Source organism: Ochotona princeps, chromosome 2 (assembly GCF_030435755.1).
Source record: "Ochotona princeps isolate mOchPri1 chromosome 2, mOchPri1.hap1, whole genome shotgun sequence".
Classification (NCBI taxonomy): domain Eukaryota; kingdom Metazoa; phylum Chordata; class Mammalia; order Lagomorpha; family Ochotonidae; genus Ochotona; species Ochotona princeps.
Genome location: NC_080833.1, coordinates 964,803 through 978,652, shown reverse-complemented (window position 1 = coordinate 978,652; position 13,850 = coordinate 964,803). Strand labels below are relative to the sequence as shown.

The window sequence follows — 13,850 nt, the reverse complement described above, 5'->3', positions numbered from 1 at the left end:
CACCTAGTCACTTAAACAAGGATTAGGCTGGTAGAACTGTATACAGCACATCCTCTCCCACAATAAAAAACACTCAAAGCAAATCAGAGAACTGCCAGATCCCCAGAAAGCAAAGAAACACAATGAAACCACGAGCTTTTTAAAAAAACTAATTGACTTTATTGGAAAAGCAGATTCATACAGAGAAGGAGAGACATCAAGATCCTCCGGCAACTGGTTCTCTCTCCAAATGGCCACATGGCGGGGGCTGAGCCGATCCAAAGCCAGGAGCCTCTTCCAGGTTTCCCACGCGGGTGCAGGGTCCCAAGGCTCTCGGCTGTCCACCACTGCTTTCCCAGGCCACAGGCAGAGAAGTGGAGCAGCTGGAATACTAACTGGTGCCCATATGGAACCCTGGTGCAAGCAAGATGAGGACGTTAGCCACTAGGCTACCGTACCAGGCCCAAAGCCATGAGATTTTACACCTTTTAAGATATTCCAGGCAGCATTAGCTTAAGGTTACAGAAATAGGAAAGACGGACAACAGGTATCTTTGCTGTTCTACTCTCTAAAAAAACAACCTTTTAAGAAAAGGGTGGGGTGGGGGGGCACCAGCACTCTACAATGGCTCAGTTAGCTAATTCTCCCCTTACAGCGGTTGCTGGTTCCTGTCTGGGCTGCCCCACGTCCCATCCAGCTCCCTGCTTGTGGCCTGGGAAAGCAGCAGAGGACGACCCAAAGCCTTGGGACCTGCACCCATGTGGGCGACTGGATGCAGCTTGAGGCTCCCGGCTCGGCCAGGCCCAGTCCCGGTCAACAGATTCTGAGGAGTCAATCGACCAATGGAACAGCTCTCTAACTCTTCCAAATAAAAAACTGTTTCAAAAACTTACTTTTTAAAAATTAATTTATTTGAAAATCAAGAGTTGGAATGAATCTTCCATCCGCTCTCCAGATGGTAGGCCAGGCTGAAGGCAGGAGCCCCCCTGGGTGCAGGGCCCAGCCGGGGCCGCCCTGCACTGCCTTCCCAGACCACAAGCAGGGAGCTGGGTCTGCAGTGCAGCAGGACTCAGACCCAAGCTCACACGGAATGCCACTGCTGTAGTGGCGACTTTACCACCATACAACAAAAAGGGGAAGCATAATTTTTTTTTAAGATTTATTTATTTTTATTGGAAAGACAGATACACAAAGAGGAAGAGAGACAGAGAGGAAGATCTTCCATCCGATGATTCGCTCCCCAGGTAGCTGCAACAGCCAGAGTTGAGCCAATCTAAAACCAGGAGCCAGGAACCTCTTCCAGGTCTCCCACGTGGGTGCATTGGGCCATCCTCAACTGCTTTCCCAGGCCACAGGCAGGGAGCTGGATGGGAAGTGGAGCTGCCGGGATTAGAACCGGCATCCATATGGGATCCCAGTGTATTCAAGGCGAGGACTTCAGCTGCTAGGCTACCACATTGGGCCCACACATAAAAATGTTTTTATGGCAATAAAAACAAACAAATCTTAAAAAAAAAAACTTGAAACTAAAATTTTTTTTTTTTTTTTTTTTAAAGATTGATTTTATTTTCATTACAAAGTCAGATATACTGAGGAGGAGAGAGAGAGAGGAAGTGGAGCTGCCGGGATTAGAACCAGCGGCCATATGGGATCAAGGCGAGGACCTCAGCCACTAGGCCACGCTGCCAAGCCCTAAAAATGTTTTTAGGGCTGGCATGGTGGCCTAATCCCGGCGGCCCTGCTTTCCGTCCAGCTCCCTGCTTGTGGTCTGGGAAGAGTCAAGAACGGCCCAGAGCCTTGGGACCTGCACCTGCATGGGAGACCCGGGAAAAGTTCCTGCTCCCGGCTTCGGATCAGCACAGCACCGGCTTTTGCGGTCACTTGGGGAATGAATCATCGGACGGAAGATGTTCCTCTCTGTCTCTCCTCCTCTCTGTATATCTGGCTTTGCAATAAAAATAAATAAACCTTTGAACAAAATGCTTTTAAAGCTGCCCAACACGTACACGAAGACAAGCGTAGTGTGTACCAAGCAGGTCAGGGCGTGTGCCCTCTGACCCCTGCCCCTGGCAGTCAGACAAGGCCAAAGGTCAGAGGCGCCCTGGGCGAAGGCAGCAAACACCCTGCACCCGACTGCCACTTCCCTCCAAGGCTGATTCCAAACACACAGCCGGAACAGGAGCGGCCACACCACAGCGACACCACCGCCCAGCTCTCTAAGGAGCAGGCAGGGTCACCACACCAGTGCCTGGTGCTCCCAAGTGCCAGCCACTCGCTGCCACAGTGCAGCTGGGACACAGCGTGGGGGCTTTGAAATGTGGGGCAGCAGAGGAGCGAGCTCCCACCGCTGGCTTGCTCCCCACTGGTCACCAGGCCTGCCCTCGGGGTCTCCTACAGGGGGTGGAGCCCATGCCCCCGGCCATTCCACATGGCCTTCCAGACACACCCGCAGGGAGGCAGGGACCCAGCACGCCACCGGAGACGCCCACACACACCCTCAGCCGCCATCCAGTGAGGAACACAGGCCACAGTGCTGGCACGCCCGGGACCCCAGCCGCGCCCTGCACCCTGCCTGGGCTCAGGCTGAGGGGCACCAACGGAGGGACTGGCCTGCTTCCCCAGCCAGCAGGCCTGGTTCCAGCATCACTGCCGCACCCACGGTCGCTCAACAGGCAGCCAAATCCCTGCCAGACTCGGGACCGTCCTCCCCGCCCCGCCACAGGGCTGACGCGGTCAAGTGGGACAGGCTGATTGCTGGGACCCCGGCACTCCAGGTGGGCAGCAGGGGGAACCCCAGCTGATCTACTTCAACCCCAGCTCCTTGCAGCACACGTGGGAAAGCCGTGGAAGGTGGCCCAAGTGCCTGGGCCCTGCACCTCCTGCAGGAGACCCGGATGAAGCTGAGATGCTGTAGTCATTTAGGGAGTGGGCCAGCAAACGGACATGTTTCCCCCTCCCTCTCTGTAATTCTGTCCTTCAGCTAAATAACTGATAGCCAGGGTGCTACGTGGGGCTCCGCACCCTGTGGGAGCACGGTTCGCGTCCCAGCCGCTGGAGTTCCGAGTGCCCCAGGCCCTCGCAGATGAGGCTCCCCTCCCTGCCACCAGGCCCTTCAAGCACCGTTACAGGAACCCTCACCACTGAAGCCTGACCCACTGCCACGGGAAACCACCCTGCCCCAGGTCCACAGTCACGCTGGAGCCCGAGGCCATGGCGGCACAGGCCGGCACAGGGCAGGCAGCTGGGTAGCCTGCCGCCTCGGTGTGCCTCGATGGTGAAGCAAGAGGCCAGGTGGGGGCAAGTCCCTCTCCCTCCCCCCCCCCAGGCACCACGGGGTACACCAGGGCGTGACTCCCCTAGAGGAACACCGGGCACCGAGGCGGCCAAGGCGGCCAGCAGCAGGGTTTCCCACGCCCACAAACCAGGCCCTGGCAGCGGCTCCCAGCCCTGGCCTCCCGTGGGACCCAGGCTGAGCCCTGGGCCCCTGGTTCCCGCCCAGCACGTGCGAGACATCCACCCCGCAGGGATTCTAAGTCAACAGAATGCATGTAGGCTTCCAGCGCTCACCCGGCCTCACCCAGCAGGGCCTGCAGGAAGCTGGCGGCACAGCATGGGGCGCTCTCCCCTGCCAGGCACCAGGGCTCTGGAGACCTCGGCGGAGCCCCACAGGACACCCTGTCTCATGGCTGTTCCCCCAATTTGCTCTGTTAGACACCCCCACCCGTCACTCGTATGCCTTCAAACTCATTCTGGGGCCCAGCACGGCAGCTCAGTGGCTAAATCCTCACCTTGCACACACCAGAATCCCATATGGGCACCAGTTCAAGTCCCAATTGCTGCACTTCCCATCCAGCTCCCTGCCTGAGACCTGGGGAAGCAGTGGGGGACAGCCCAAAGCCTTGGGACTCTGCACCCGCATGGGAGACCCAGAAGAAGCTCCTGGCTCCTGGTTTCAGATGGGCTCAGCTCCAGCTGTTGAAGCCACCTGGGAAGTGAACCAACGGATGGAAGTGGAGCAGCTGGGACATGAATCAGCACCGATAAGGGTCCTGATACTTGCAAGATGAGGATTTAGCCACTGAGTCATCATGCTGGGCCCCAAAATAAATCTTGAAAAAAAAACACCTCTGGGGCCCGGCGCCGTGGCCTAGAGGCTAAAGTCCTCGCCTTGAACGCGCCAGGATCTCATATGGGCGCCAGTTCTAATCCCGGCAGCTCCACTTCCCATCCAGCTCCCTGCTTGTGGCCTGGGAAAGCAGTGGAGGACGGCCCAAAGCTTTGGGACCCTGCACCCACGTAGGAGACCCAGAGGAGGTTCCTGGTTCCCGGCATCGGATTGGCGCGCACTGGCCCATTGCAGCTCGCTTGGGGAGTGAAACATCGGACGGAAGATCTTCCTCTCTGTCTCTCCTCCTCTCTGTATATCCAGCTTTCCCATAATAATAAATCTTTAAAAAAAAAAAAGAAAGAAAAAAACACCTCTGGCTTCCTTCACATTGGCCCCCAATGGTGCCAGGACACCCTGCCCAATGGGCCAACCCTGAGTGTCATCCCTGTGGCCACTACCCACAGGACAGCTGCCCAGGGTCAGGGTGCCCAGGTGCCCTGTCCAGCCTAACAACTGCAGCACTGTTGTGAAAACGCAACGTTTTAGCCCCTGCCCCTCCCCATAGCTTCTGCCCGTAACCCTCCCCTGCCCGCAGCCCCTTCCCGCAGCCCCTGCCTCTGCAGCTTGTCCCCACGGCAGCCCCTGCTCCAGCCGGCTTTCCAGGCTGGGTGGTGATGTCCCTGCTGAGAGTCCTTCTGCCCGGCCCTCCACCCACACCCCCGAGGGAGCACAGCTGCAATGCAATGCTTAAAGAGCACAAACCAGGGCCCGGCGCGATAGCCTAACAGTTAAAGTCCTCGCCTTGAACACACTGGGATCCCATACGGGCGATGGTTCTAATCCCAGCGGCCCCGCTTCTCGTCCAGCTCCCTGCCTGTGGCCTGGGAAATAAAGGACAGCCCTAAGTCTTGGGACCCTGCACCTGCGTGGGAGACCTAGAAGAGGCTCCTGACTCCTGGCTTCAGATTGGCCCAGCTCTAGCCGTTGCAGCCACTTCGGTAGTGAATCATCGGACGGAAGATCTGTCTTTCTGTATATCTGCTTTTCTAATCAAAATAAACAAATCTGTAAAAAAAGAACACAAGCCATCCACACTGGAAACCCAGAGCCCATCACTTCACTGAATGGGGGGGCAAGAGGGGTCCCCCCACCACACACCCTGGTAACCCAGAACCAACCGCAAACCCAAGCGGCCACCACATTCCCAGCCAGCCCCGACCCACCGTGTCCGGCAGAGTCCCCAGGCGTCCCCAGACCTGTCATTAGCTGCCCTGGCGCCCCGCCTGGGGAGCCCCGAGTGGGGCATGTGAAGGCAGTGCCCCCGGCCACACGTCCTGGGGACCAGCGCTCATGCAGTCAGAGCCGCAGGGTCAGGCACAGCGGGCGACACGCACCACATACAAGAATGTTAAAAAGAAAAAAAAAATCACAGTTTTGATAGTTCTGCAAAAAAAAAAACTTAGCAAATTTACAACAAAACTGTCAAGTAATTAAGGCAAGGCACTTCACACATGAACTTAAACTGCTAATTAAAATCCCCTCGCCTAATTGACTACATTTGCATATCATTCAACTTGGGAGTATAATTTTTTAATGGTTTGGGCAACAGGGTTGTGACGCGGGAAGGAGACTGCGGGGGCGCGGCCAGTGGCACCGCAGTACCAGGTGCCCACGACACCGCGGGGAGGCCCCTCCTGCCAGTGCCGGGAGGGCAGGGCCGAGGCAGCAGCACGGGGCCTTCGGCTCAGGACGCCCCGCCCTGACCACCTGCTGCCGCTCCGCCCTCTGGAGCCAGGGTCGGAGTCCAGCCCCGGCCCCTCTTCCACAAACAGGCCTAAGTCCTGGTCTCCACTTCCGGGCGGACAGCCCAAGGCTGCGAGCGGCACCGTGCCAGTGTCCTCGGGGACCTGAGGGCAGGACAGGCCTGAGAAGGACGGAGCCGACCACAGCGTGCACAGGCCCCCCGACAAGCGCAGAGCAGGACGGGCTCTCCGCCCGACTCCCCTCCGACAGTCATCCGGGACACCCACGCACGGGGCACCACCAGACTGGCCGCAGCAGAGGACTTCCACTGCAGGCCCAGTCACCTCTGACCCTCAGGGAGAGCACGCATGCTCGGAGGCCCCACCAGCTTCGACTCCACTCTCAGGGTGCCAAGGCGCGGGCCAACCTGGGGCTTGCTCCCGTGTCACTGGGCTGAGCACACAGGGGAGGCTGCCTCCACCAGCAGCAGGGCCCGCCATCAGGGCAGGGCGGCCCCCCAATCTGGGTGGGGGGCCAGTCACAGCTCGCTCCCACCATCTGCAGCCCCCCAGCCAAGAACAGGAAGGATCGCTGAGGCTTCCTCCCATGAGCTAGCATCCAGGAGCCCCTGCACAGAGCCCACAGCGGACAGCAGTTGGCCCCAGACGGCTGCAGGCAAACTGAGACAGGCGGGGAGAAGGTGCCACTGGCCCCTGCCCAGCTCTCCAACACGCATCCAGCTCTGACCAGCCCACCCCGGGGGTCCAGCTGGGGTATCAGCACCCTGAGCTCGCACCCGGAGCCCAAGCAGCACCCTGGGCCCTCGGATCAGCCACACAGGCAGCCAGCAGCCTGGCTCACCTCTCTGGGTCCCAGGCACGCAGCCCCAGCAGCCCTACCCCTAGGCCGAGCGGCTAACCCTGTCAGGCCTGCCAGCACGGCCGGCCAGGCGCCACAATTCTCCGAAATGGGCAGCTCGCGGGAGCAGCAGGAAGCTCTTTCAGGCACCAGCCACACTCGGAGGAGCAGTCCAAGCAGCGGCTGCCACAGCCGGGCTAAGGGCTGGGAAGCACAGCAGCTGTGGCGGCCAAGGGGAACATGCCAGGGCTTTCCGAGAAGTGTCCCCACACCGTCTGAGAGAACCACTGTGTTCAGGGCCTGGCGGGACAGAGGACACTAAGGAACAGCTACAGCTCCTCCCCAAGAGCCCGATGGCCTGTCCTGACCAGTCCTGGTGGTTTGAGTTTGAGCCCCTCGGCAACCCCCCTGTGCAGGTCCCTCCCAGCTCAGCACTGGCCACTGTCACAGGCTGCAGGGGCCCTGCCACGCAGCTGCCCCCTGCCCCTCCCCAGGGGGCCAGCTAGGCGCTTCCAGAGGGCAGAGGTGACGTGGGGTGACCCCAACGGGCAGCAACTCCTGTCTTGACTGCAGTCGGGGAGGCGTGCACACAGAGAGGGGGTCCTGGCTGGGGCCCTCCCCGCCCCTCCCCTCCCAGGCTCGGGGGTGGGAGGTGAACACTTCCTCCTCCTGGTCACACATCAGCAGCCTCCCAATGTGTTGACTCAAAACAAAGCAACTTTTCAAGCATTTCTGTTGAGCCTTGCATAACTTCCACAGGAGAAGTCCTCCTAGCTTTCGCAATCCTTCGAAAGAGACGCAGTGTTGCCACAGAGGCCACCGCCTGGACACGGCCTGTCAGACGGCCAGGGCGCGGGCCCCGGAACCACCGCCTCCTCCCCAGGCCCTGCCGGCCGGGCGGCTCTCCCAGACCTGCGCCAGGGCTGCCCTGCGCCGCCTGGGGCGGGGCGCACTTCACAGTTCACCCAGACTTCCTCCTGCTCCACTTCCTGTCTGCCCTGCTGGCCACGCTGCAGACACAGCAGCCGCACTGGCCGCAGGGGAGGGGAGTGCTCCCCACCGTGGAGCCGCCGTGGAGCTGCGAGCCACGCTCTCAGGGCTCCCCAACTCAAGCCCTTGCGGGGGCTCTGCCCCCTGCAGCAGGGACACCGGAACAGCGCCAGGACTCGGGCAGCTGGGACCACCTTCCCAAGCTCCTGTACCCTGCAGCACTTCTGCCCAGCAGCCGGGCCTCTCCCAGAGCAGGGAACTGAGCAGGAAAGCCCAGGGCGCAGAGCTGCCGCAAGCCCTCCAGGGGAGCCGGGAGGCCTGCCCAGAAGAAGGGGCCTGGGTCCCTGACGGGCTCTCTCCTCAACCAACGTGCACAGGGCAACGCCCCAGGGCACACTGCTGAACCCCCACGCCTCCCCAGACCTTCCCACACACACAGCTCACAAGTCACACCGGCAACAGGGCCACCCGCAGCCCAAGCATGTGGCCCCCCACCAGCATCACCCCATGACTGCCAGCCAGGAACCATTTCAGCAAAGATGCCCACCGCAGCACAGGGAGGTTCGGGACTCCCAGGGACACAGCAGCCGGGCTGAGAGCAGGTGGCGCTGTCAGGCACGTCAGCCACTTTCAGACAGAAGTGGGACACCATCCACAGCCACAGGGCACACCCCAGCCCCTCATGTCAACACCCTCAGAGCCTGAAGCCAACAGACTGGCTTCCAGCCTGGCGCCACTTAGGGAGTGACCCGCACAGCTCAACTCGCTATAAGCCTGACTTCTCTCCCATGACACTGCTGGGCGGTTCTGAAGACCACCAGCCCCTTCACCCGGCCCACCCAACAGTCACTCTGCACACACCGGCTGTCCCGCTGGGGGGCGAGCACAGGTACCAGCACCCAGCACAGCTGGCCCCCAGCCCAGCAGGTTCGCAGAGGACTGGCCAGCCTCGTCCCACGTGCTCACCCCCCATCTGGCTGAGCCCAAGGCCTGTGCCCTGCCAAGAGGCCCAAAACCCCCACATGGGAAAACAAACCACAAAGAAACCAAGAAATCGCACCATGCCCAGGCAGAGAGCTGTCAGGAGGTGAGTGGGAGGGGCCAGTGGGCGGCAGGGCCTCCCCAGGCCACTCCTCCAGGACAAGGGGGTGTGGGCAGCTGAGGGCCTGGGGCCCCATGCACAAGGCATCCCTGGCACGCACGGGCAGGCAGGCACATGGCTGTCCTGAGGAGACTGACTCACGGAACGCCCAAGAGCCCCCAAGAGCCCGAAACGGGCTGGCACCCAGGCTGGCAGCCCTCCTGGGTGGAAAGGGCTCCCTCGGATCAGCCTGAGATGCCCAAAGGCCTGCCTCCTGGGCCAGGGACCCCCACCTGGGGAGCCCGGGGCTGGCTGTGCAGCAGTGGCTAAGGGCCTGCACAACAGCCCAGGGACAGAGGACAGCCAGACACAGACCCGCCCTGCTCGGCCCCACGTGGCTGGGAAGGGTGTGGACACCTAGCCCCCATGGAAGGCACCCTGTCCCACACCCAAGGGGTGCCCAGCACACCCCCTCGACGGCACAGGGCACCTCACAGCCCCCTGCCCCACCCTGCCCCCAGCAGGGCCGACAGTCCCTCGTTCCACAGCCCCTCCTCCCCAAGACTCTGACACTGCTGGAGGGGCGCCCAGAGAAAGCCAGGCTCAAGCATCTATTCACAGATTCAGAAAGGAAAAAAAAGTTTGATGCAATAGCTGAATTAATTAGGCCTCCCAAGAATAGCTGAACCAACGCAGCATTCTGGGCTTGCAATTTAATAAGCCTGGATTTTGAAAAGCTACAAACGCTGGGGCTGGAGACCAGGAGGGGGACCCCCCAGTCCCTCCCACCAAGCTGGGGCAGGGAGCCCGCCTTGGCGCCCCAAGGCCAGCAGCCCTGCACCCAGCCCGCACCCCGGAGCGAGGGGAGGAGGAAACCGGCGCGTCCAAAACAAATCTCAGGCGACGCGGGGACTCCCTCCCCGGACACGCCACACCGGCGTCAGGCACCTGGCTGCCCACATGCCGGCCAACGCGGAGCGGGGCCCAGCAGGCTGCCCGCGGGCCCCTAGCCAGCAGGCCGGGCCGGCCTCCCCCAGCAACAGCTGTGGCCTCGGGCTGCTGGGGGGCCTCGGGCTGCTGGGGGGAGCCTCCTGGGGGGGCCCTCGGGCTCCCGGGGGGCGGTGTCCCGAAGGCCGGCCTCCTCCTCCCCCGACCCACCCACCTCCCCGAGCGCCGCGCCGCCCACTCACCCGAGGCACCCGCCGCTTGTACTTGTTGCCATAGTCGAATTTCTCCTTGACGTCGTCGAGGCAGCGGCCGAGCCGGGCCTGCTCCTCCTTGCCCGTGTAGTCCTGGCTCAGCAGGATGTAGGCCCGCCAGTTGGCCGAGTCGAAGCCCCAGTGGCAGGTCCGGTTCTCCAGGGCCTTGTGCGAGTGCACCACGAACTTGTGCGGCGGGTACAGGAGGCGGCAGTCCAGGCACTGGATGCAGGCGGCGCTGGGGCTGCTGTAGAGCTCGGGCAGCAGCAGCCCCTTGCACTTGCCGAAGCACTCGTGGTACACGCGCACGCTGCGCTCGCTGCGCTCCAGGCCCAGCGCCAGGCCGGCCGCCAGCTCCTTCTTGCAGGGCGGCGGGTAGGCGCCGCCGTAGAGCAGCGCGTTGCACAGGCGCTCGGCGTCGGTCTTGGTGATGAGCCCGCACGAGGGCGCCGAGAAGGGCAGGATGCCCATGACTTTGAGGATCTCCAGCTGGTCGGCCGTGCAGCGCGAGCAGTAGATGTGCAGGTCGTCGCACACCGAGTTGATCTGCTGCAGCGAGAAGTCGCGCAGCACCGAGTTGAGGATCTGCGGCAGGCACAGGCGCTTCTCGCCGCCCACCACGAAGCACGAGATGGTCTCGCCCTCCAGCACCGTCTCGCAGCGCTCGGTGGAGCGGTCGGACGGCATGAAGAAGGGCCCGGGCAGCACGGGCGGCGGCGGCTGGATGGCGGGCAGGTGCAGCACGGGCGGCGGCTCGGCGGCCGCGGGCAGCGGCGCCGGCACCGCGGCCGCCTCCTTGGCGCTCTCCTTCCTGTAGGCCTCCTGCGCCCAGCGCGCCGAGAAGGCGGCCGGGCCGCCCAGGGAGCTCATGGAGCTCAGGTGGAACTGCTCCAGCGTCTTCTGCAGCCCCGGGTGCGGCTGGAAGCCGCCGCGGCCGCCCGCCGCCGCCTCCATGGTGCGCTCGGGCTCCCCGGGCGGCTCCCGCTCCCGCGCGCCCGAGCCCCCTCGCCCCCCGCCGCCGCCGCCCCGCGAGCCCCGGCGGCGCCCGCGGCCCCGACCCCGGCCGCCGCCCCCCGCCGCCGGCTCCCGGCCGATCACGGCCGCGGCCTCGCCCGGGGGCGCGAAGGGGAAGGCGGGCGGGGCGAAGGGGTCCCGCCGCTGGAGCCCGCCGCCGCCGCCGCCGCCGCCGCCCGGGCCCGGCGCCACATCCACGCGCCCCGCGCCGCGCCCGCCGCCGCCCGGGCCCCCCGCGCGCCCCCCGCGCGCCCCCCGGGCTCTAGGCGCGGGGCATGCCCCGGCGCGCGCCGCCAACGCCAACGCCAACGCTCGCGGGCCCGGGGCTCGCGGGGGGCGCGCGGGCAGGTGCCGGCGCCGCGAGGCGCGAATCGCCGCGGCGGCCGAGGCCGAGGGGCCCGGGAGGAGCGGGGGCGCGGGCGCGGGGCCCGCCGGGCCGTCCTCGCGCGGCGCGCCGCCGCCGCCCCGCTCCTCCCACCGCGCGGCGCCCGCCCGGCTCGTCCCGGCGGCGCTGGCCGGCCGCGTCTCGCCCGCCGCCGGCCCCCGGCCCGCCCGCCCGCCGGCTCCGCGCCCGCGGCTTCCGGGCGGCCGAGGCGCCTGTGCCCGCGGCCTCAGAGCGCGGCGGCGGCGGGCGCGGCGGCGGCGCGGGGCCCGGGGCGCTCGGCGCACATCCTCCCGGCGGCTCGCTCCGGCTCGGACTGAGCGCCCGGCGCTGAGCTCACGCCGCCGCCGCGCCGCCCCGCCCCGCGCCGCCCCGCCCCGCCGCGCGGCCCGCCCCGCGCGCTGTTTGTGGCCGTGCGTCCGCCTCAGCCCGAGCGCCGGCCAAGAATGTGACCCGCTCCCCGCCGGGCTCTTCCAGGAACGCGCGCGCCCCCGCCCGCGTGTGCGCCGCTCGGCGCCGCTCGGGCCCGCCCGCCGGCGCTCGGCGCCGCTCGGCTCCGTCCGCCGCGGCTCGGCTCCGCTCGGGCCCGCTCGGCCCGCCCACCCTGGGCCGCTGGCGGAGGAGGAGGAGGCGGCGCCGGCGCCCGGGGCCCCCCTTCCGGCCGAGGCCGCTTCCTGCGGGGCTGGGAAGGCGCCCCCGATCGCCGCCGCCGCCGCCTCCCCCGGACCCCAGCAGAGCCCACAGGGCCCCTCCACAACCGCAGCCTGACGCCGAGCGCGGACGGGGCCGAGTGCCCGCTGCAGCCCACGCCCGCCGGGGTCGCCTGACACACTCCCCCGAGTCCCCTCCGGATACAGGGCCAGCCAGGCCACAGGTCCCACACGACGGGGTCGCCCACACACAACACCGATCCCACACACGAGGACTCCCCCACATACCTGAGATCTCCACACACGCCATCAGGGTCCCACACACCATCAGGGTCCCACACACGCCGTCAGGGTCCCACACACGCCGTCAGGGTCCCACACACACCGTCATGTCCTACACACCGTCAGGGTCCCACACACACCATCAAAGTCCCACACTCGCCGTCAGGATCCCACACACACCATCAGTGTCCCACACTCGCCGTCAGTGTCCTACACACCGTCAGGGTCCCACACACACCATCAAGGTCCCACACACGCCGTCAGGGTCCCACACACCATCAGGGTCCCACACACGCCGTCAGTGTCCTACACACCGTCAGGGTCCCACACACGCTGTCAGGGTCCCACACACCATCAGGGTCCCACACACACCGTCAGGGTCCCACACACACCGTCAGGGTCCCACACACACCGTCAGGGTCCTACACACCGTCAGGGTCTCACACACACTGTCAGGGTCCCACACACACCATCAGGGTCCCACACACCATCACTCATACCATCAGGGTTTCCATACATGGGGCTCCATACACAGGGTCTCCCCCATACACCATCTGGGTTCCACACATAGGATCCTCACACAGCGGGGTCACCCCATAGCTGCCCAGGGTCCCACACAAAGCTGCAAGCAGCATGGGCCATGTTGGAGTGGCCACACGCGGGGACCCTACACAGCCGGCCGCCAGGTGAAGTCCCAGCTGCCATACCTAAGCCAGCCTTGGGCAGAGCACAGCCCGTCCCGCACTCTGGGACCCCCCACAGCCGTTGCCAGCCAGGCCCCTCTGGGGGAGTGGAGACTTGAGTTCCTGGTCGCAGAGCCAGCCCCATACCCACTGTGTGTCAGCCACAGGCCAGTGTCCAGGAGCTGGCCCCTGTGACTTGCAGTGGCTCGTGTCACACCCCATGCCATGGTGTCCAGGCCTAGGAGCTGTTACACATCACTGGGTCCCAGTGGGATGCTGCAATGTGTCAGTCTGTGCCTGGGCTATTCTCAGAGAAGGGTCTGTCCAGCCAAGGGGCTTAGTGGGGAGGCAGTGTCCGCAGAGGCTTGGGGGGGGGGCTCTGGTTGTGCTCGCCTGAGGCAGGACGGTGCAGCCCACATGGGCAGTGGCACCTTTGGGCTTCCAGCTTTGTGGGCCCAGCCTGCCGTGGGCAGAGGAGACACACACCCACACAGGCCTGGTGACCTGCCCATGGCCTGGCTGCTGGGTGCACCGTCCTGGACAACCAGGCAAGGCAGTCCCATGCAGGTGAGACTTGGGTGTGGGTCCCCCGACCCCAGGGACTGTCCCTTGCCCTACCCATCTCCTCTGTCACACCACACGGTCGGCATGCCCCATTGCGGTGTGTTCGCCTTGGAGGGACTCTGGAAAAGCCGCAGGTATACCTGAGTGACTCCCAGAGACAGTCTTCCGCCCAGAGAAACCAGTTAGCATGCTGTACAGAAGTCACGGCCAGTTGCCATCCCCAGAAGGCCAACAGCATGTCCATCCAGAGAGGCCGGGTAGAGCCAGCCGGCCCAGGCAGGGCTGTGTCCACAGGCGCGTATGCTCCCTGTCTCACT

General features: G+C 64.4%; 1 protein-coding gene across 1 annotated transcript in view; it reads right to left on the bottom strand.

The window, feature by feature from the left end:
* Positions 1-11,054, bottom strand: part of SKI (SKI proto-oncogene) — a 39,952-nt gene extending 28,898 nt beyond the window's left edge. The window contains exon 1 of the mRNA XM_004596156.3: positions 9,950-11,054. Coding sequence (XP_004596213.3) covers positions 9,950-10,912 — 963 coding nt within the window. The 5' untranslated portion in view covers positions 10,913-11,054. The remainder of the gene's footprint in view (positions 1-9,949) is intronic.
* Positions 11,055-13,850: the final 2,796 nt, after the last annotated feature.